We start from the raw sequence: 23,189 nt of genomic DNA, 5'->3' as shown, positions 1-23,189 counted from the left end.
ATATAAACTCTATTAATGAGTAACTAGACATCGTCGCAATCGATACAAAAAGATCTTTAGTTTGTTAATAAAAATGTCAATAGAAATTAATCTGATTATAACTACATTTAATTATTATAAAATTTTGTAATGAAACTAAATGTACAGAAAAGTGGAATCGATTTTTGCAGTACCCGAGAAATATTGTCTAAAACTTTCATAAACCAGATGAATTATTCAATTAAAATAAGTAAACTGATTAACTTTATTTATTATTTATTTTTTAAGGATATATATTTATCGACATCCAAAAAATTGCTTAATATATTAAATAGTTATTAATGTATAAATTCTTTGAAAACCACGTATGAGAATAGAACCTATTTTTAAATACTACATAATTTTTAATAATAGTTGACACAAGATTTATGAAATGGTAAATTAATTAAAACAGGAAAAATAATATATCGATTTGTGACTAGAAATTTAAATTAATATTTGACTTAGAATATTTTGACTATAATATACAAATGACTAGAAAAAGAAGGATTAAAATATTATGACGATCACAAGGTACAGTTTGACAACTACAATTCTTAACTGATGACTAGACTCTTATACTAGATTTAACCACACTCTGCAAAAAGAAGTATCCCTTTCTTTGTTTTATCAAATATTTCAAGGACTAATTATTTAATAATTAATTAAAAAAAAATGTCTTTAGGATATACCTAAAATACAAATAAAAACTTGGGGGACAGAGAGAACTAACTCCTGTTGTTATTATTAATTTATAGATTTAAAAAATAATATTATTTTTTATGACTAGTTTAACGACTAAAATGAGATCAAATATTATACAGACTGACTAGATTTTACTTATTTTTTAAATATTAACTATGAAATAGGTAATATTTAAAATAATTGTTATAATAATTTTTGAATTATATTAAATGTTGACTAGATTTATACATAAGTTTTTGGTATAAGAGTTATACAGGGTTAACAGTAAAGGTTACCTAGCCAAAAGGAAAAAGTAATGAAAACTGTATAAATTTCGCAAAGAAACAAAGTGAATATCTGAGAAAAAATATATATTATATATATTATATATCATATATATTATATATAATATATATGATATATAATATATATTTGTTCTTATATAAAATTATTATATAACGGCCTCCTTTTAATGTAATTGGAATGGCAAACAAGGTGATGGGAAGCGATATCCGTCGACATACATGAACAGCACCACATATATCACATTATCGTGTGATAACCATGATACCACTCATACGTTGCCATTCAAAATATGATTTATATGCTGTAATTTCAGTAAGCTTTATCATTAACCTTGTATCAATTAAAAATATTATACTAAGACTAGTTTTGAATAGAGATCAAACTGTTTAATATATAAAACATGACTAGATTTTGTCTAAACTAACATTTTAAATTGGTAAATATTTAAAGAATAATAATGACTAGTTATTAAAAGAGATCAAATTGTATCTTTATGAAATATGACTAGATTTCTCCGAAATAAACTATTTATTTGTATAAGAAAAGTTCGACTATATTTTTGTATTTTTTTTATTTTTAATTTTTTAATATAAGAATATCTTTGGTAATTGTTATTTTATGGCTAGAGAGAACGAAAAACAATTAAAATTATTGACGTACGTTTATGAGAAGATAAGTACTGTAGCATAGAGATACTACATCTGCCAGATAGTTCTGAACTAAGCAGAGTTATTACTTGATTATTTCCGCGTTACAGGTGACCTTTTCATGTCAGTCTATTGTTGGAACTTGTAACTTAGGCAGTGAAATAGGCATGGTGGTTAGGCGATGTCCCACTTACATACAGACTGGACTCAATTCCGATGAACAGCTATCACTGAAAACTTTATGAGGGAGTGGCGTGCATCTAAAAATATGCCTATGCATCGATTGCGACGACCCTTTCACAAGTCGCGGATCGAAACTATATGATGATGATGATAGCAACGTCTGAATTAATTATTGTATATTGACTGGGTGCCCGTAAATAACTTGAAATTTGATCAAAATTTGATTTTCATCCAAATCTATAGATTAATTTTCGACATTTTGTTCTTATTGTACCAACATATGACTTTTGAAAAGAGATCACAAATATTATATAATTTATTTCTTCGATCTGTAGATATTATTACTTGTAAAATGTGATTTGATTGGATTTTAATATTATGTATATAAATAAAAATTGAAATATTATAAACCCGTGTACTCTTCGGTATGGTGATCTATCTAAAAGTTAACAACGTTGCAAACGATCTAAGAGAACTAATTAAAATCTAGATAGGTAAGCGTTTTAGCTAATATATAAGTAAAAGGTACTTGTAACAAATACCTTTACATTAAATATGTTACTTATACCTTAATTAATAAATATTAATTTAATGTGATAATAAAAATTAATACTAATACTTACATGCCATGTTTAACAAGCTTTAAATAAGTGAAATTTGGAATGTTGCTGTAGGAGATCACAGTTATATTTACAATACAAATATCCTTGTAATAACATACTAAATATATTAGCTACGTGATATGTACATGTTATATTACAAAGTGTGTATATAATTCTTAGAATTAAAAGCTAAGATGAAGATAATAAATAAAGGTTTATTTACCTGATATTTAAACGTCAATAGAAAAAATAATTGATAGCAATAAATGCATAGATATAAATATTAAAAGAAATTGTTTAGGATGTTTCTGCTTATTTAAGTAAACAATTATTTAAGTAGATCAACTCTGGACAGTGAAAGGGTAAGGTACTTGGTTAAAAATATAGATATAACACTCAATCAAATAGCTCAGAGACGAGGCTTAGAAACCTATTAATTTAATGTGGAAATCTAAAATTGATGCGAATAATGTGTTTTTTATAACAGTATATACTACATCTAACCATGATATGTGATTAATAGCTACGACTTTTAAATCTGTTATATAATAACAATACTAAACGCTCATCATATATATTTTTCTAAGAAAAATACAAGTGAGTGTCGTTAGTGTACGAAGATGTGTAGGCGTAAAGAGCATTAGGGAGAGGTGCATAAGTGGGGAATCGCGGCACTGGCCGCAATATGCGCCGTCACCCATCTCCTAAACCCCCACCTTCATCTTCCGAGCCCGTTACATCCAGACTCCTCGAGTCTTCTGAGGAACAGGACGATACGCACCGAGGGCGGAGCTCCTCCCAGTTCATCTCTTGCTGAGGTGGTGGTATCTTGTTCCAAAACGTGTTGAAATTGCTGTCACGATTTGGTTCCTATTTAGAGAACAGGAAGTATTAAAGTCAAATCTGTGCAATATAATTATTTGGACCCAAAAAAAATCCCAATTAATGAATTAGCTATATATTACGTTAAGTTATTAATTTTGTTACTTTGCCAATTTCTATTGTATTATGAGTATCAATAGGCTATTCGAGAGAACACAAATATTTGCACTACAATATATTTATATGTACAGTGTCTTAAGTTAATAGAGTAATAATGATGAAATATCGTGCCACGTAAATTGTTCGTTATCGTATAGAGAATTGATTATAGTAGTAGGATGGTCTAATGATGCCAAGAATTTTTTACCATTACTAACCGATTGGAAAGTAGAATATTCCGCCTGAACCTGCCTAAATGCAGATGGTTCCTTTTCGGGCTCGTTTTCAGGCTGCTCGTGGGCTAAGAGATGTTTTCTCAGATAGGCTTGTCTTCTGAACAACTTTCCACATTGCTGACAAGGAAAGCGGCCGGGATCTGTGGATGGTGCTTCTCTGCGTTTGGTGGCACCAGGGACTCGGGGCTTGTGCCAACGTCGGTGAGATGCTAAATTCGCTGGACAGTTGAATACCTAAAGTAATAGATTTTGGTATGAAACTTTTGCCTACTGATAGACGAGAAATAAGATTAAATTAAGAATATGATACGATATACTAAAAAAAATTAAGCTTTACAATTAGATGATAGTTATATAATATAATTATATAATACATTACGTGGTATGTTTTTTATTATTCGCTAAAGTTTCAAATATTTCAATACTTTGTAAATTAGACATCAAATTATGTATAGGTTACTCGTAGTTACATTTCTTGGTGGGTATTAGTAACTATAGTGTGTATTAAACAATTTGTTTGCAAAATAATAAGGAAGTTTATTACTAAGAGATAATAATGAATATAATATTTTTTATAGAAAACGATATATTATTATAAAAGCATTATAAAAATAAAAGATAAAATAGATATGATAGATGCAAATCAATATGTATAATTTATGTACATGATAGTCTCATGTTAGATATTGTTAATATTAAATATTTCACCATCATAATAGATAACTATAGATAATTTTTACCGTCACGCATCACGTAACGTATCAATTAACAAGTATAAACATTTCGCGGCCACTTGTGGTAAAACGCTTCCCATGGAAATATGCCAAGTGTTTACAATAGCCCCCACCCCTCATAAGTTCCCACACAAAACTATTTGAGCGATATATTTTAGATGTCACGTTATCCAATATAGAAAAAGGGAATGGTTATGATGTAGATAAAGAGAATTTAATTGATGATAAATAAATTGGGAAACAATATGAGGAACAAATGAATGTTTCGTTTATTGGTCACGTCAATTACCTTATCACATTCCGGACATCTGTATTCGATATGAACAATCCTTGAGCATCTATGCTGCGCCAAAGCAAATGCATCGCTGTAGAGTCTTCGGCATAATCTACAGATGTACCTTCCAAGACGGTTCTCAATACTTGCTATCAATGCTTTTGCTTCATCGGTCACTTCAACCACATTAAAAGCTGGATCAATGTCACCCTACAAAAATTCAATCTTGATTAGTCAAACCAAAGGTCTGTTTATTACATTCGTGAACATTACGACTATTAAGTAATAACATACTATTTACCTTCTTTTATTACTTTTAAATTGAACGTTGCTGTTCACTATCTCAATTCAAAGAAATAGTATTGAGTTACAAACATTGAAACGACGATTTATATTGTCCTTAATGTCCCGTAGACACACCCCTAGGCTAAGCGTTGCGGCTTGCGTTTAAAGCTGTTATTAGGGCAAAAACGCAACATAATACGCGATTTCATACTTGTTTAATTGCCAAAGCGATAAGAATAGCTGCCTTGCGACTTATAGTAATGCTATGGCAAGAACTTCTAATTAATAGTTCCTGTGCACTTTCCTATTAATATTTAACGTAATAGATGGCGACTTGGTTTATTACAAAATATTGTTTTACCTAAACAATGTTTTGTAATAAACCAAGTATAACGATGGTATCAGTGAAAAGAAATATAATTATTACCTTTCTCACTACAAGCGTCTCATCCTCTTCTAAATCACGTATAATCGTTCCAGATACTGGCGAAGTCTTATCTTCATCAAACATTAATCTTCTAACTGCTTTACTTTTCTTTAGAGGTTGAGTGGTCGGTTTTGGTGATTTTCTAGGACGTTCTTCAACATCTTTTATCTCTACAATACAAGGAGAACTTCTTTCGCCTTTTGTTGGTATTTCTGATTCTGGTGGAAGGCAGGTTTTAAGTTCGTCAAAAAATCTTTTGGTAAATTTTAGTTTCTTAGCTTCTGGACTATCACTGTCATTTGAATTTTCTTCCACCCTTTTATTCTTCTCTAATGTCTCTTCAGCTTCGGTTTTATTTTCTGTGTCATCTTCAAAGTGTCGAAAAATTTTTGTCGCCTTTGAAGTTTTATCATCACATATTTTTCTTTTTTGTATAGGTGGCGGTGTACAAGGCGGAGTGATTGGCGTAGTAGGTTTAAGGGATAAATCGAGAGGTACAAGAGGTTCATTGTAATAGGCTAAATATTGTTGAAGTAGTGTTGGATGCTGTTGAGGAAGGAGATCATGGACATAATCGTTGGGTAAACGGACTGGCGGCGAAAGATAATGTTGATAAAATCGTGATGATGTAAGTCGATGAAAGTGTGGTAATGGCGCTTCCATATTCATTTTGTTACAGGATTCATTATTATGCGTTTTTGACTGTTGAAGTTTTCATCCTTATTAATCTACAACAAATAAAAAAATATATAAAAATATAATTCCATAATAAAACAGATAAATAATACATTATTTGAAAGATAAAAATACAAAAGGATAAAGTCAGCAGCGACTGGTTCAAGAGTACTACAGCCGTCCATTTCTCTGATTGTATTAGATTCCGATCGCAGTTCGCATGGGAAAATTGCTGTCTTGTGATTTGTTTTTTTATGTTGTATATATTTATCAGGTGAGTATTTACACTTCAAAAATGGTACGTATATTGTAGTCTAATCTAAGAAATACTTTGAAAGTATAAACAAAACTTTCTATTGAGTTTTTAGTATTATCTTTTACTTAAGTCAAGAAAATCATTTTTCGTCACTGTATTTAAATACTATATTCTTACACTATTATATAACCATTAATTCGCCAAATTCTATTCAATAAACGATTTGTTAAATTATAGTTAGTTTTCAGCTATTTAGATTAATGATTGAAACATTTGTCATCACAAACACATCTAACAATACATATATAAAATAGAACACAATCGAACATTCCTATTCTTTCTTTAATTCTAAGAATTGTAGAAAGCTATTCGGTATGTTTGTTCTATTATAGATTAAAAATGTACTTATTTATGTAATTATTCTTGTGTAAAGAATATAAACAAATTGTCCTGGTAGAAAATTGAATGCCTGATGGCATTATTGACATATCGACCGTCGCGCTGAACAGTGTGCTTAGGCGGTGTATGATATTAATTTTATTTTTCATTTCACTCGTGCGATGCTTCGCTTTTTTTTCATTTTATGTGTGATATGCTTGTATTTTACATATAAACCTTTGTCTTAAAGCACGCTATGTGTTGCTGAAAACTAGTAAATTGACCTTTGTTCTATAATTTAATAGATCTAAGCGAACGCCGATTGTACGGTACCAATACAGGATAGATTATGCTATTCAATAATCAGACAGATATGTAAATATAAATTAATTCTTGTTTAGGAATATATTACCATAAAATGGCTTTAAACGAAAAATAAATCTAATATTGAATAGCAAAATCTATCCTGTATTGGTACCGGACAATCGGCGAGGGTAAACCGAGGACTTTTGCCCTTACTACCTAATTAAGGGCGACAACCGACGTGACGCCGGGACCGCGGCTCCCACGCTCCCTACCTCCCCCAAAAGGGACGTTTTCTGTTTATTTTTTTTATGTAGGTAAGTACTTTGGTTTTGTATGAATAAATTATCCATGCTAATATTTAAACCTCGTAAGTCTGTGTTTGTCTCGTAAGCCCTTTACATGATTAAACGGATACCAATGTTTGACGTAAAGACACATTGCATCACGTAAACAGACATAGGCTATCCTTTGCCTCTAAAAAAGGATATGAGAATAATCAACGCCTACATGTGTTAGGTTATAGGGTTTACTCCTCTCAAGTTGTTCCAATAACACAATTACCACGGGATTTTATTTTGCTAACAATATCTACTTACTTATATTTGAAAACTATTATATTGTTTGTCATTCTAAATTTTATATTATTTTAAGAAGGGTTAAATATATGTATTACGTATGTACGTACGTTTTGACTATTAAAAGTACAAAAAAAGCGGGTTAATACAGTCAGCTTATTATCACCAATACAATGTAAAGTAGTACATCATATAGTAATAATGATTCATTTAAAATTTAAAAAATCTTATAATTTATTAAATTAATAAAAATTATCTAATACCATCTTAATTTAAAATAAAAAAAAATATAATATTATTTTAAAGTACAACACACATATAGGTAGGTATATAAACTAAAGATATCAAAGTCGAGTTTACTTTACTTTACTTAACCATTAGAAATATGTATTGAACAAAGACACTTACAATATGATATTAATGTACATATATAGATATTCTACTAGGTACTATACCAGTCTATTCTACTTAAATAATCTATGTATATTAGTAAGCTAGAGGTATGATTTGTTGAATATGTAATCGCAAATAGACATGTACATTATAAATTCCGCCCAAATCCCGTCGGCGGGGCTGGGCGGATTGAATAATTTTGGTTATTTCATGGGGCGGACGTGTGATGGAGGCGTGGCTCTTAATACGAGTGTCTCGTACTAAGCGTTATGCATTGTATTTTATATTATTAGATTATATAATTTCATATTAATACTTCTTAGACTAGATATTTCTTGCCGATGAAAACCTAATCAAAACTACAGTCTTTTTATATAAAATTTATCATATAAATATCGCGAAATATAAACAGAAGTCACTCTGTATTAACGGTACTGAAAGCCGACAGAAAGTCAAAAATAAATCTTTTAAAAGAAAAATGATTCGTAATAATTCTTAAGCATTATTTAGCGTACTTTATAAGATAAACATTATTTTGTTAGCATATATTTAGCATCGTATAATAATCTAGACACGCGGGAGCGTGTCAAAGCCGAGTTCATAATATAATATTGGGTTTACTTCCGTGTAGATTCCATACAAAATTTAATGCAGCTATATTTATTTTTTAATTTAAGTTAATATTAATGCGAATGTGAATCTTTCTGTTTTTTTTTTTCATTTAGTTGCGTAAAGCTAAAAAACATTGGAACAGATTTTAATAAAATTCATATGAATATAGATTTTAGAGGAGGACGGACATATATTTTATCACAAAAAAGCAGACGTAGACGCGGGTACCAGCCAGTGTAAGATAAACTTCTCTATATTTCTATATTAATTATCTTAAAAAAATATTTTCTTTCATAATTGAATAATTTACAAAGATTTATACCAGTTATTATAATTTACAATGCGGGATTACAGACATTTCTCTGAAAGTACACAAACGCCCTTAGTAATACATTCAATGACAAGAATCTAGTATTATTTAAGAGGTATAATTAAGTCGATTGGAGGTGTGAATTCATCGTCGACTATATAATTGTAGGGTTCGGCTGATCGGCACAATAAATAATTCATAATACATAATACTCTATTTCTAACTAAATTGAAATGGACTATGGGTTGTTGTTGACTACTACATAACCAACTGAGTCCGCGACTTCGTATGAGCATTACCTTTTTATTAATAAAGTAATTGGAAAAATATAAACAAAAAATTTTAAGTGAAGCTTACACTATATTACTAATATTAGCCAATCGCACTCAAATCCTTTAAGCCGTTTCTAAGAATAACGTCTATAAACGTATAGACAAAATATTAACAATTATCATTTTTGTTTCTATTAATTACATTGATCAGTCATACATTATACAGTCCCGCAAAAATAGTTTTTCTAATACATCTTTTCTTAACAGAGAGCGATCATTTATTTTTATTATAGGCATAAGTGAATGAATTGGTTGTAATATCATCATTAGGTATATTTATTTAAACTTTATTGACCAATAAAATATGGTGCAAAAGGCGGAGTTAACTATAGGCATTATCTTCCATACTTGATTTATCTATTACATTTATAAGTACGATCCATATCACACAAAGCTTAGTCTATCCCCAACTAAGAAAGAATTTGGGGTGCGATGCAGGGTTCGAACCCACGACCATAGAAAATTAGCTGATAGCAGAAAATAATGCCAACAACTCCAAAACTAGCAACAACATACAAATCAGATCACAGACTATTTTTAGAATTGATATCCGTTTATTTATTACGTCATGATAAAGAAATTGGTTTCAACAGCATTTTGTCATAGCCCTAAACTGGATAAGATCATGTATTCAAATAACAAGAAATGCAATTACATCTGATGGAGCCGAAATTTCAGAGTCTATAGGTCTATATCTTATTTTACAATAGTTCTATGTATATTTTAAAACACTAAGAAAGGATTATTTAAACAAACCAGGATATGAAATAAAATTAAATGATATTATCGTCATAATTAATGTTCGCTAAATTTTGAATCAAAATTCACTTACATCGTATTACAAATTTAGTTAAAATTAAAGTAATTTTTAATAGATCAAAATCTGCAACTGCATTTAGAAATTGAAAGAATGTTTACTAAGTGACAATAAGCGAGATTAAAGTAAAATGCACTACAACCCCTTCTAATCTTTGAAACAGTATCAAAATTAAAGCGGGGTCAGCGTGCTTTCGCAATCTCAACTCAGGTGCGTACGTAGGGTGTTACTATGGCGAGAGAACTTTATGTGACTCATACCTGGTGTTTGGTCCACGCTGAGTCAGCCGGCGACACCCCTGCTCCACCACAAGTTAAGTTAAAAAAATGTAATTTATAATTAGAATGTAAAAATTTAAAAGACTAAAATACTAATTATTTGTTTCAGAATTCGAAAATTAAAAGTTTACGATCTCGTAATGGTATTGATAGGGGTGCGCGGTTGTCCGCACGGCAGGGCGGTCGAGACAGGACTGACGGGTTGTTGCAGGGTGCGCACCCTGGCTCGTGCGGTGGCACGGGCCACACGAACCCCCATATAGGTTGTTCCAAAATTGAAAATTAACTCGTGACATAAAAATATTATATCCAATTAAAAATATATATGTATACCTGGACTTACAAATAAGCAGGCGGTTCACCTGATATTATTCCTGTTAGGACTACGGTGTAATTTAGGTTTCTGTAATTTTAGTTCGTAGTTACACTAATATTTACGTACGTACTGGCTCCTTTATTTAATTACCGGTACATACTTTGACTTACAGAAAGCAAATTCATCAGCATTACTAATAGATAGATATGTTACATTATATTAGTATTTAATAATTGTGTGTAAAGAAAATCCTATTCTTTCCATGTGTACAAGCTACGACAATTTTAGAGATTGTTGCATCAAAAGAATCTTAATTGTTTGTCACAATTTAAATTCTATATGAAAGTGCGATATTTTTCAGGAAAGTTAAAAAAAGTTTTTCATAAATATATTAGTAATAGAACAGCCTGTATACACCAGTGAAGCGTATCCACGTACGGCCCAACAATTCCTAATGCGGACCCCTATACAATGCGCTACAAGTGTTTACCACGATTTTTTCAACGCTAACTACACCGGCCTAAGTGTAGGTACGTCGACGTGACATTCACAGAGATAAAGCCCGCACCTCCTGAGTTGCTACTCTGTGTTCTCATATCACACACACTTCACAGTATACCTCTATTCGTATCAAATCGACATTTATTTTAAGCAATGCTTTATTATTTACATTGTTTAGTAATATCTAAATTAATCATAATTTAATACATATTATTAAAGCACTTTTCTAAGACAATTGTAAAATATAATAGTGGCATAATGATTATATTCTCATTAACAGATGTCAGCCAAGCAATTATCATTAGCGATTCGCCAAAATTATTATAAAATTTGCTTAAAGCGTTCAACTCAATTGCATGGCTTTATTTTCTTATTTATTTCTTATGGATCTGATCACTCTAATTAGGAATATTGTCCCGATAGTAACAAATGTTAAAATTTGGATTACAAATGCTAAAAAGACAATAATTTCAATAAATACACTATTTCATCTTAATGTTAGAAATAAACAAGTTATGACCATGTTAATAAAGATATTTATATAAGCATTCTAATTTGTAATTCATGATTCATCCAATGGATTCCGACATTTTCTAACGTTGATTCATGACGTAACAAACATACAGACATTTACTTACTTTGGAATACACTGATCTATCTATCTATATGATATCAGTACACGTAGAGAAAAGTGTTCTACAACGTTCATAAACCATAGTTGTAAATAAAAATACAAATAGTAGTGGACAAATAAGAAACTCTGAACTTGACAATATTCAAGGTGGTTTTTTTATAACACTTTTATGTAATTGTTTGTTGAAATGATGATGGTATTAGTGATGGAATTTCTATTATTAGAATAGAATAACTATTTCATTCAAGTGTTTTAATTTTTTATTCATTCCAGAAAGCGCAAATTGGTTATCTACGTCAATTAATATCATTTGTTACATTATATCTAACCTACTCAATTGCATTGAATTTTGATAAACGTTTTGTAAAACCCTAATCATTATATGTTATGGAATGGAAAATGAGCGTAACACAGGTCACCTAATGAGGAAAGTAACTATCATTTGTTAATATGAACGGCATTGTAGATATCAGTAAAATTCACAACGATGTCCACGCATCCCTATGTTTCTATTCTTAAGGGTCTTTACATACGTTATTCCAATGTACACAATAATTTCATTGCCATATTATCCCTTGAAGTAAAGGGAAAGACGGAGATACTTTGTACAGTCTTAAGCTGTTTACGAATATAGAATATTATAGTTACAAAATAATAATATCATATAGATTTTATTATTTATATTTAGGAATGGTTTTATTCCTGTTTTCTTGTGTTTTTTTTTTCAAAATATTAATTATAAATAATAAGTTACATTGAGTTATATTTAGAATATCCTGTATTGTGCGGGAAAAGGAAATCTGTTGGGCGGATCTGGCTGCCGCCCAGCCCAACCGCGCCGCCCAATCAACTCGTAGCCCGCCCACCTTCTGCCGCCCAACAAGAATAATTGAATGTAATCGAATCACTCTTGATTCAATTAGCTGGAGGCTAATGATTCTGTTTGTTTCCAGTTTCTCAACACGTATAGTGATGTAACATGATTTTGTAACGAAGTTGTTAGACAGATAATTACTATGTATTGTTGTAAGGAAATATACTAGCGATGAATGAGCAATCACTATAGTACTCATAACTTAGTAATTACAGTCGGTAGTATGTCGTTAATAGTTTTATATGTTTATAATTGTTTTTCGACCAGTTATAAAAGAGAGAAGGTTCTCAATTCGACTGATATAACTTTATAGCGTTATGGCTTAAATATATAAAATTAATAAAACTTTAAAAATATGATTGCGATGTTTATTTTTATATAATATTTTATTATATAATTAATTATTGAATTGTATTATTAAATTATTTTAGTAAATAAATCTTTTTCGTTTTATAAGTGTGTTTTGTTTTGCATCATATAAAAATTCGAATGGTTCGAGTTACTATGATGTGTAATTATAATAAAATGTAAAGGTATTATTTGAGGTTAGTCTAAAAAATTTTTATTTTAGATCAACTTTTTCTAACTTTATAACTAAAACTCTTATTTGCAAATTATTTTATATCGAACATGATATAGTATAAGCGAATGAAGACATAAAATATATGTATTTAGAATATTTTCCACACTTTATAACGTTTGTGTCTTCCTGTTTCATACGTCATATTATGATAAGTGTACTTAAAAACTGTTCGTAGTAAATCCTTATGGAGCGTCCGGCTACTATTTGCTTTTTATCTTAGATCGTAAAGCCATTATCTTTAGTTATAAAATCGATCGAATAACTTATAAATTGCGGATAGATTTAAGTATAGCGGAACAGCGAAGCCCCACTCACGCACGTGCCGGAAGGGCTGCGTCGGCGCATCCTATCTGGTGTCATTTACGAGTACCCTGTGTAATTAAATAAGTATACTTGCAGCTTGCTATATATCGATTACTAAGTGCTAAGCAATTTATTTCATGAGAGGTTTCAATTATTACTGCTAGTATTTTATTTAGTATATACTGCTAGTAAACCATATTTTCAAACCCCTTGAATGAATTTCTATTTCGTAATAATTTTTATTACAACTGCCATTGTAAACAAGCCTGTCCCATCATGATTAATTCACCTGGAATTGACTAAGATGGTTTTCATAAGGAACCGTGTGGAGATTACCTGACGGTACATTGTTGATATTGGGGTCTAGTGGCTCTACATTACTAATAAGTATTAAGATGAAAATAGTAACAGCTAGAAGGGAGGGCCTTCTAGCTGTTACTGTCATCTTAATACGTGTGGGAAGCTACAATTAATATAGATAACAAACGTGAAAATTTAAATGTAACATGCATTGGAATAGGGAACAACACCCCTGTGAGATGCGTGGGAAGAGCAGGTGATCCGTCACGCCGGTAGCTCTTTATCTGCTACATTCAGCCCATTTTGACATTTAATTTTCTCACAATCCTTGTCAGTATCATCAGGTAACTGTCGATTTTGTACATTATGCCATTTCGCATCTTTTTATATCCATGTTTTTTGTTATTGTAATGGAAAACAAGCTGACGTTGAACAATTAAAATATAACAGCAGTTGTACCACTCATGCGTTCCCTTTTCAAAGGACTCTTATTTCATGCCCCTAATCATGTAATTTCACCTAATCTGTAATCTGGAACCGAAACATAGCATAGCAAGCTGCTTGATAGTTGAAAGAGGTGAATCGGCTAAAGAATCCAAGTAGATGACTTCTTACAGTCTACCTACACTAACAACGTATTAATTCCGTATTGAAATAAGTAACTTAATTGTTATTAATTTATTTGGTTTGTCTTAATGAAGATTAGAACACAAAAAAGAGGTACAAAACTGAATTGATTTAATATTATTAGCGCAAGAGTAAGTATTCTTATATATCTAGTTATCGCCAGTCGAGTCTTGTCGATTTTTTCAACCATGGCGGGCATAATTTTAATACGCTTTGTTCTAAACGTTTCAGGGTTGATTTTTTATCAAACCTCTATGCTTATATATGTGTATATATAATATATTCCGAAATAGTCCATTTTCTAATATTTAGTCTACGTCTATAATAATTATTTTGTCAAACTGTAGTTTTTTCATATAACTATAGAGTTACTCAATAGTTGTCAACTGTATAAGTTTGATTGAATGGTGAATTTTGATTTGACACTATAATCATATTATGTAAATACAACATTTCTTACAGAAAATATTTTTTTAAATAAAATAGTAAATGAATTTTATGTACACATTTAAAAGGTATTATAGTTAAAAGCGTGGGAATATCAGATTCCATTCTACTTCGGAAGGATGTGTGTAGTGTAGTGTACACCGAACACACCTTTTGTTTCCTCTTTGTTTCAATATTCCAATGGGGCTGCCTTAATGGTTGTTGTGTGACTATGAGAAACTGCCCAGTCTATTATTTTGCAGTACCTACTCGATCACCACAGCGCATGCTTACAAAGTGATAATCGAATTTTATTTTGTTTTAAATTTTATAAACATAAATTGCTTTTCATTTCTTACATAAATATAAAAATAGAAATGAATTCAAATTTGTACATATATTATACAAAAGTCTTACATAAGTCAATGGCACTCAGTTCTCTTTATTTACCGCGCAAGCGCTCTCGCATGAAGACAGATAGACACGTCTTCATAGTCACCATCGTCATAACAACCCTTTATTTTCATATTTCTGGCCATTTATATCTTCTCTTTGAATTCCTCATAAAATTATATTTTAAAACTTTCTATTAGAATTATAAAGATGGGAGAATTCTACTTTCCAAGCCTATGAATAAAGCTAAATACAAACTTCACTTGGCCGACTGCAGTTTATTTATTCCGTACTAACTCACATTAAAAAGAAAATGTAAATGTACGTGTTAAATTGCATTTATTATTACCAAAAGGCTGCTCATTCATTTGCAAACAAGGCCTGTTTTAATTCTCTACAAATAATTATGAGCATTTATATAAATTGCATATATTTTTACATCAAGCTTTTATTTAGATAGTACCTAAAGTATAGTGTAGTATGTAGTACTTATCTTGATAGTTATTGTATCTATGAAAAATACAAGTTAAATTCCTATAAAACAGAAGTAAACTTAGCATCATTACAAACCCTATCGCACCGACTTTAACCAGCTGCAAGGCTTGTTTGTAAGTTGATTTTCGGTTTGAGAGAAATATGACAGAGAAATTACAGGATAACATCTGAATCTTCCGCAAGCCATTGTATTAGGGGTTGATACTACCCACATCATATGAAATGTGTCAATGCTCTTTAATTTATTTTTCTTTAAGATTTCCAAATAATCTATTTGTTGAGAACTTGAAAGATAACTTGATTTTCGTTTAACAGAAATAAAGTTATAGTAAAAGATGAAAACGATTGCACATCTCGAATTTTACCGTTATATCGAATTGTATCGATTTTGACATGGAAATCAGTGTGGGGTGCGCGCACGCCATTTCTCCGACCAATCACGTGCTTCTATGTGACAGATGCGCGCGCAGCACCATTGTAATCCACGTTTATTGTTTGGGGTATTTGTAGGGGTGTCATGAGAGCTAACATATGAGACAAACATTAATTTATTTATCCAAAAAAAAAAAATGAAATTGTATATTAAAACAAAATAGTAACTTTTTTATATTGTTTACCAAACATTTTATGAGAAAATATTACTAGTCTTCATAACTTACATATCTAGTTGTAAGTTATCCACTCGTATATTGTTCTTGTTCTATGAAATAATATGTAACTTATTAATCTTTCAATATATTTAAGTGACTTTTAAACTGTAGATGAGATTTTACACTATATTTACGTTGGTTAGAAATATATATCATATTTTGATTTAATTATTTCTCGGATATAATTATCTAGTTTCATGACTAAAATAAATAATTTCCTTATTGAAACATAAGTATATTATTATTTAATCAGTATACAGTTCATAATGAGTTATTACAATATCATTGACATGCCTGAAAATAGTTCCACTACATTGGAATTTCTTGTCAATTATAGTCGGATCGATTCGTCGGATTTCATATCTGACCTTTTATAAGTATGTAATAAAGATTTGTCTGAGAATTATTTAACTATATTTGTAATTACGAATTCTACTAACGGTTTGTTAAAAAATTGTTTATCAGCATCGTTGTCCTGGCAACGCACCCTCGCACTGTACTCCTGTTAACCATGGGGTCATCCCGCAGGTGTGCTCCTGGATTTAATCAACTGATTGTAACTGACAGTAATACACAACTAAATGGAATACGCCGAGTTCGTTACTGGATTTTGGGGTATAAAATAGGGTTCGATCCCAGTCCATATAGAGGGCTTTGTAATTTCAAATAAGTATGTACGAATATAAAGTTACTTATGCACATCTTAAATCAAAGCGGTATGAACTTTGTAAATTTAAAATACTGGTATATTTTAAATTAAAAAATATGATCTATCATTAAAAAAAATGTCTTATTAATTAATAAGAGAATAAGAGATTAATTAATAAGAGTATTATAATTAGAAAAGAAGAGATTAAATAAGAATTAATTAAAAACTGTAATTGATTGATCATTCGAAAGGAATCTGAATTTGAAAGTAATAACAAACATATTTATTATATAAAATAGTTCCTTATAAAACAATATACCTAATATTAAATTATTTTGTTACCTTAATCTATTCGGCAATTATTTCTTTTTTTTGTTCAAGATCTAGTTTCATTGAGAGAGAGATTTTTAAAAAACCTTGTTATTAGGTACTGAAATATAAATACTACTTTTTGATATAGTTATAGTTGGTACACAAGATCAGCCGTTTCTATTAAGAATTATTTATCTAGTAGATAGCTACGTCATACTTACGTAGTACATACTTAATCAGATATTCGTTGATATAGAGGTTTTCTATATTCAACGCTCTTTACATTATTGAAAGTTGTAAAACTAATTTCTTACAATTTGTGCAAAGGCGACGAATTTCAATTCGTACGGCGATGGGTGGAAAATCGGTGAAAAATAAACCTCATAGCCGGGAACGTAATTGCAACGGTCGTGGTGGCTGGGTACTAGGTTAGATTTATAAGTATATATATTATTATGTACTGCACAGAAACACAACATTAAAACTGAAAACAACGTTTTGTAACTGACGAATATAATAATTTAATTATTGTAGATAGATTTGACTTATAGTGTCTGTACCATGCAATGTTTTTATATGACATATATTGATTTTATTTTGTATACTAGCGATATTATTTCTCTATAATAAAAATAAATGTTCCTCAGTATTATACCTGTGTACACTGTAATTTCGTTAACGTGCCTCTCACTTCACAGTTTCCAAAGAAAATTTATTTTCTTTGTAGTAGAAATATATAATAAGATTTTAACGCTTTTTAACTAATTTTAGAGATACTATTTATTACATGTAAAATTTTTTATAGCCCTTATATATAAAGATCAACTTTTAACAGCTTTATATTAAAATATTAGGTACCTATATTGTGTATAGACCGAATATGTTCATAATATTATTATTATTTTCAATTTCATGCATACATCACCGAAAAATAAACGTTAAATCCCATTCATGTTATCGTCGCCTACTTCTATGCACCCTCGTAGTTTGTGCACAATAGTAGAGCAATTTACGAGATTCAGTTGATCGCACGGAAAAAATAAAACATCTATGCAGCGCTTGGAAATATCCGCCATGACAATGCAGAAACTCGGCGCGGCGCGGCGGCGCGAGGCAAGGAGCGCGCGCGCACGCGTCTGCCACGAGCCGAGCTCGCACCCGTGACGTGTGCACCTTGCTACAGACAGCAAAAACAATATTCGTCTTCTTTTTATCATCACCATAAATTTATTTATTTATTAAAAATATAAATGTACAAATACACAAATAAATATGCGCATGGTGGATTAGACACCTAGGGGCATTTTCTTCTACTCAACAATAAACAGAGATTCATGTGAGCAGTTATTATCAACATTAACAGTTATTATAGCATCATCAACATTATACATAATTCTTACATAAAGTAATAAATAAGCACATATATATATATATACAAATTGACAATGAAAGTCAGATTCTGCATTATTATTTCTCTACACCCCATGCGTACAGCAGGAGGTGTAGAGAAATAATAGTATCTAAATTTGGGATTAAAAAACTGAACTAGTACTTTTAAAAAATATTATGTAATGACATGAAATTTCAACCTAACCAACCATGAAATGAAAATTAGTAGTACCTTCACGTGCATTTGTAGATGGCTATCTATTGACGATGATAATGATAAATTTAAAGCTTCTAACTGAACCAAAATAATTATTTAACAAAATTTAATAGAACATAGCACGTCCAGACATGTGGCGGCGTGATGGGCCGGGTTATTAAAATAAATATGGTCGCAGCGCAGTGATGCTGGGCTGGCTCATAAGTCATACTCGTAAACGAGTGCTGCTTGTAGGGTGTGGTCTGCTCATACTGCTAATCACTACGACTGTTTTAATACTATTGTGTATTTAAGATCTGACCCTAATAAATTAGTGCTAGTTAGTGGTTTGTATTCGCACCTTTCGTATTGGAAATGTAAAGTTACAATGATTATTTAAAAGAGCAACACGCAAGTTTCTTGTTCGTTCTTCTTGCGATGAGACAGTTTTCCGAATGAGCGGCAAATTAAAAGAATGATAACTATAACTATTCAAAAGTTAAATTAAGTTTATTGAGATAAATAATTTTCTATTCTATTCTGTTCATCTGTAAAACCTATTTTGCATTTCTAGTTCAAATATTATATTCATCACAACGCTGACAGTTAACAATACATAACTACTCCATCTGACCATCGTCTCCATCGTGGACTTGTTTATTTAATCAATAAACAATTATTACGTTGTAAGTACCAAGAATCTTTTGTTTTTAATATATATTTTTTCTTTAGTCATCATATTATATATTTTTTTTAAGCTTTTTAATTTTAGGTTCTTAGTTGGACAATTAGGTTATGTAAATACTAGTAATAATTAATTAAATATTTTTTTCTTTTATATATATATATATATATATATATTATTCAGCTGTAATTCTTAACAGAGTTAGTCCTGCCAGACGTCAATAGACAGTACAAAACAAATTGTGTATGATTGAGTAGTGCTAATATCCACTACGATCGTGTCCTCATCGTATGACTAAACAGCCATTTTACAGTTATAAGGTGGTGCAAAAAACAGCGCCTACTTCACTTATTTTGTGATGGCTCATTTTTTAAAATGATTTATATACATCCAGACCGATCCAACATTGACTCAGATCCAATTTTAATGTTGCTCTTAGTATGTTCCGAAGTCATTATTGGATACAATGTTTAGTTTATGGTAAGTAATAAATTAATTGGTATTTAAAATAATTGTGTTTTTACGTGCGTGTATTACGTACTATAGAATTTGCATAAATAGTTTAAAAGACTAATAGCCCGGCTGGTCTAAATAATGGACAACGCACTACGAGATTTACGAGACTCATTATTTACGATATGGGATCAGAGAAGAAAATGTCTCGCAAAAAGAAGTATTTGACATCGGTTCTAAATTCCGTTTACATGACATAATAATATCATTAGTTATATAACTAATAAATTAGTTTTATAAGCGAAAGTTTGTAAATATGGAATGTCTCTTTTCTTCTGAATCTCTTTCACTCAAAAACTACTGAACTGATTTTGATAAAACTTTCCAGTAATGTAGCTTATGTATCAGAATAACATATAGGCTATATATATTTTTTTAATTTAACGCGGGTGAAACCGCGTGCTCTGCTAGTTAATTTTATAAATGCGCTATGAGTCTACTCGGAGCGTATTTACCTTTTAACTACTAAACAGTATAACTGATTTTAATGGAATATAAATTTAAAAAATAAATTAATAACAGATTTTATTATAACTACATTATATACATAAAAAAACTACTTTATATTGATAAAAATGCATGATATATTATGTTGACGGTACAACGTTTTTTGGACAAAGCATCGGATTATTTTATTGTGTTTTTCGGCTGGCGCTCCTATTTGCCAGGGGCTGCCGGAACACAGAATTTAACTCACCTCTACACAATTTTTTTTAACCTCATCCCTTATTATATCGAATATAATAATCAGGGATGAAGTTGGTAGCTATACGAGAGTATTTGTAAGTATGTAAAATGTTTATTTATTTAAATAACTGAACTAATTAAGTAAAATATATTAGCAGGCGTCATAATATATTTTATATAATGCTAATCAGTTTGTTTCTAATTCCAATCAATAAAAAAAACTTATTATTTTGAATACAAAACTTTTTCACGACACCTCAATAATATATCCATAAACATAGTGCTTGTAAAAAAAGAAAAGAATAAATTTTATAGGCATTAAAAAGAATACAATAAGTCTCGCATAACAATGCGCGTACACCTTTTTTAAACTCCTTTATACCCCTATAGTTGTTGAACTGGTTGATAGCAAAGATAAATAGCGACGCAGGCGCAAAGCTCGCATCGGCTCGTTTGAGCAGCTGGGCGCCCTGTGCTGTGCGCCCGCGCTGCGCACTGATACGGGCAGGTGTACAGTATTGTAATGTACTACATGTACAGCCAGCCGAGTATTACTCAAAATTGTTATTACTTTTAATAACATTTAAAATTAACATAACTTATGTATTTATATTTTTACCTATTGCTGTATACCTTAACTGTTGTGCGACATGTTTATAAAACAAATATGCAATTCAAAACATATAAAAGACAAAGGCTTGACTTACATGTATATTATAAGGGAGAAAAGATTGAACAAGTAGAGTCAACAGTATTTCTAGGTATTACGATTGATGAGAATCTAAACTGGAAAAAACACGTAGATGGCGTTTGCAAAAAAATAAACAAATTTGTGTTCGCACTCTATAGACTGAGACAGGTTGCATCACTCCAGACGGCACTTAGTGCATATCATGGCTATATATCGTCAGTGCTACGCTACGGCTTAATAATTTGGGGCAATTCCACTGAGATCGAAACTGTTTTCAAAGCTCAAAAAAAATGTATACGAGCAATATGTAACTTAGGTAATAGAGATTCATGTAGACCAATGTATCAAAAACTAAATATTCTTCCTTTGCCGTGTCTATACATATTTGAAATATGTTTGTTTGTAAAACAGAAATTATCTATGTTTACATCCCACTGTCAAATAAAAAATAATGTAAGATCCTCCAGAAAAATTAAGTTAGTGTTGCCCAAAAGTAACTTAACCCTATTTAAAAAAAATGTATTTTACATGGCACACAAAATATATAACACTTTACCCGCAGATCTAATAGAATTGACAGGACATAATTTTAAAAATAAATTAACCAAATGGCTGTTGACACACTGTTTTTACTCTCTGGACGATTATTTCAATTATAAATATTATAAATAATAATAAAGTAATAATAATTGTAATAATGGTAATAATCTATAAATTTAAATATGTAATATTAATCTAATTGTTATAATGTAAATATTAATATATGTAATTATTAGGTTTATTAATAAAATTTGCATGCCTACTGAAAAAAGGCATATCACAGCGCAGCCTGCTACTGTCACTGGGGCTTTATTGTTATGTGCATATCTGTCTGTAATGCGAATAAATGACTTACTTACTTACTTACAAATAACATCGTAGTAAATTAACAATACACGCCCTTCGTCATTTAACTAATAACGTAACAAAATATGAAATCAAAGCAAACCTTCACATTAGGAAATTTCTGAAAGCATCATAAAAGTCATAATGACAGTAGAAATATGATTAACTTAATTTAACTTAATTTTGAAATCTAAAAATCTAGAGCAATACGAGGCCGTAGTGGAGTAAGTTATGCGAACCTACTGTACTTATTTCTATAGCCAATGAGCAGAACAAAATGCGGGCCACTCCAACATGTCGGCTCTTTGCCATTCAAATGACGCCAATTGTTAAATTTAACTGCCAATTGCAGTTCTGTATATATTACTAAATTGACAAACGTTCTTAATGATCATGATTTAACAGAAAAAAAGGTAAATAAATAAGAAACTAACGTTTAGGTGTTCACTCACATAGAATCAAAAATTAATGAAATAATGTATCTATACTAATATTATAAAGCCGAAGACTTTGTTTGTAGGTTCTGTTTTAAGAACTATGATTACAACATAACACTAATTTCAAGAATCACGGGTTCGAATTGAATAAAATATGTCTGTCCTCTCAGCGTTAGTTATATAGCCTATCTATTAGGAGAGGTTATAGGCTATATAATATATAATATCACGCTACGATCAATAGAAGCGAAGTATTACTGGGAAATGTTGTAAAAACGGAGAAATTTGATTCCTTATCAACTAGTAGTTATATGCAAAAACTGTTCTTCAAAAT

The 23,189-nt window shown here is 30.5% G+C and overlaps 1 protein-coding gene across 1 annotated transcript; it reads right to left on the bottom strand.

Moving 5' to 3' along the window:
• Positions 1 to 2,715: 2,715 nt before the first annotated feature.
• On the bottom strand, positions 2,716 to 10,349 carry LOC131847724 (zinc finger protein 652-like). The gene is made up of 5 exons (XM_059197364.1): positions 10,292 to 10,349; positions 5,378 to 6,105; positions 4,681 to 4,875; positions 3,640 to 3,891; positions 2,716 to 3,310 (listed from the first exon to the last, which is right to left on the bottom strand). Exons 2-5 carry the CDS (start codon positions 6,044 to 6,046, stop codon positions 3,134 to 3,136), a joined length of 1,293 nt encoding a protein of 430 aa, XP_059053347.1. The 5' UTR covers positions 6,047 to 6,105; positions 10,292 to 10,349; the 3' UTR covers positions 2,716 to 3,133.
• Positions 10,350 to 23,189: the final 12,840 nt, after the last annotated feature.

The sequence above is a fragment of the Achroia grisella genome, unplaced genomic scaffold (assembly GCF_030625045.1).
Source record: "Achroia grisella isolate CSIRO2021 unplaced genomic scaffold, CSIRO_AGI_Agris_v1 utg540, whole genome shotgun sequence".
Taxonomy (NCBI): domain Eukaryota; kingdom Metazoa; phylum Arthropoda; class Insecta; order Lepidoptera; family Pyralidae; genus Achroia; species Achroia grisella.
This window is presented reverse-complemented; position numbering and strand designations above follow the sequence as displayed.

Coding starts and splice junctions, on each gene's coding strand:
- LOC131847724 (XM_059197364.1), bottom strand. CDS start 6,046: ATGAATATGGAAGCGCCATTACCACACTTTCATCGACTTACATCATCA. Junction 4,876..5,377: donor AGACGCTTGTAGTGAGAAAG/GTAATAATTATA, acceptor GAATTTTTGTAG/GGTGACATTGATCCAGCTTT. Junction 3,892..4,680: donor GATGTCCGGAATGTGATAAG/GTAATTGACGTG, acceptor CTATTACTTTAG/GTATTCAACTGTCCAGCGAA.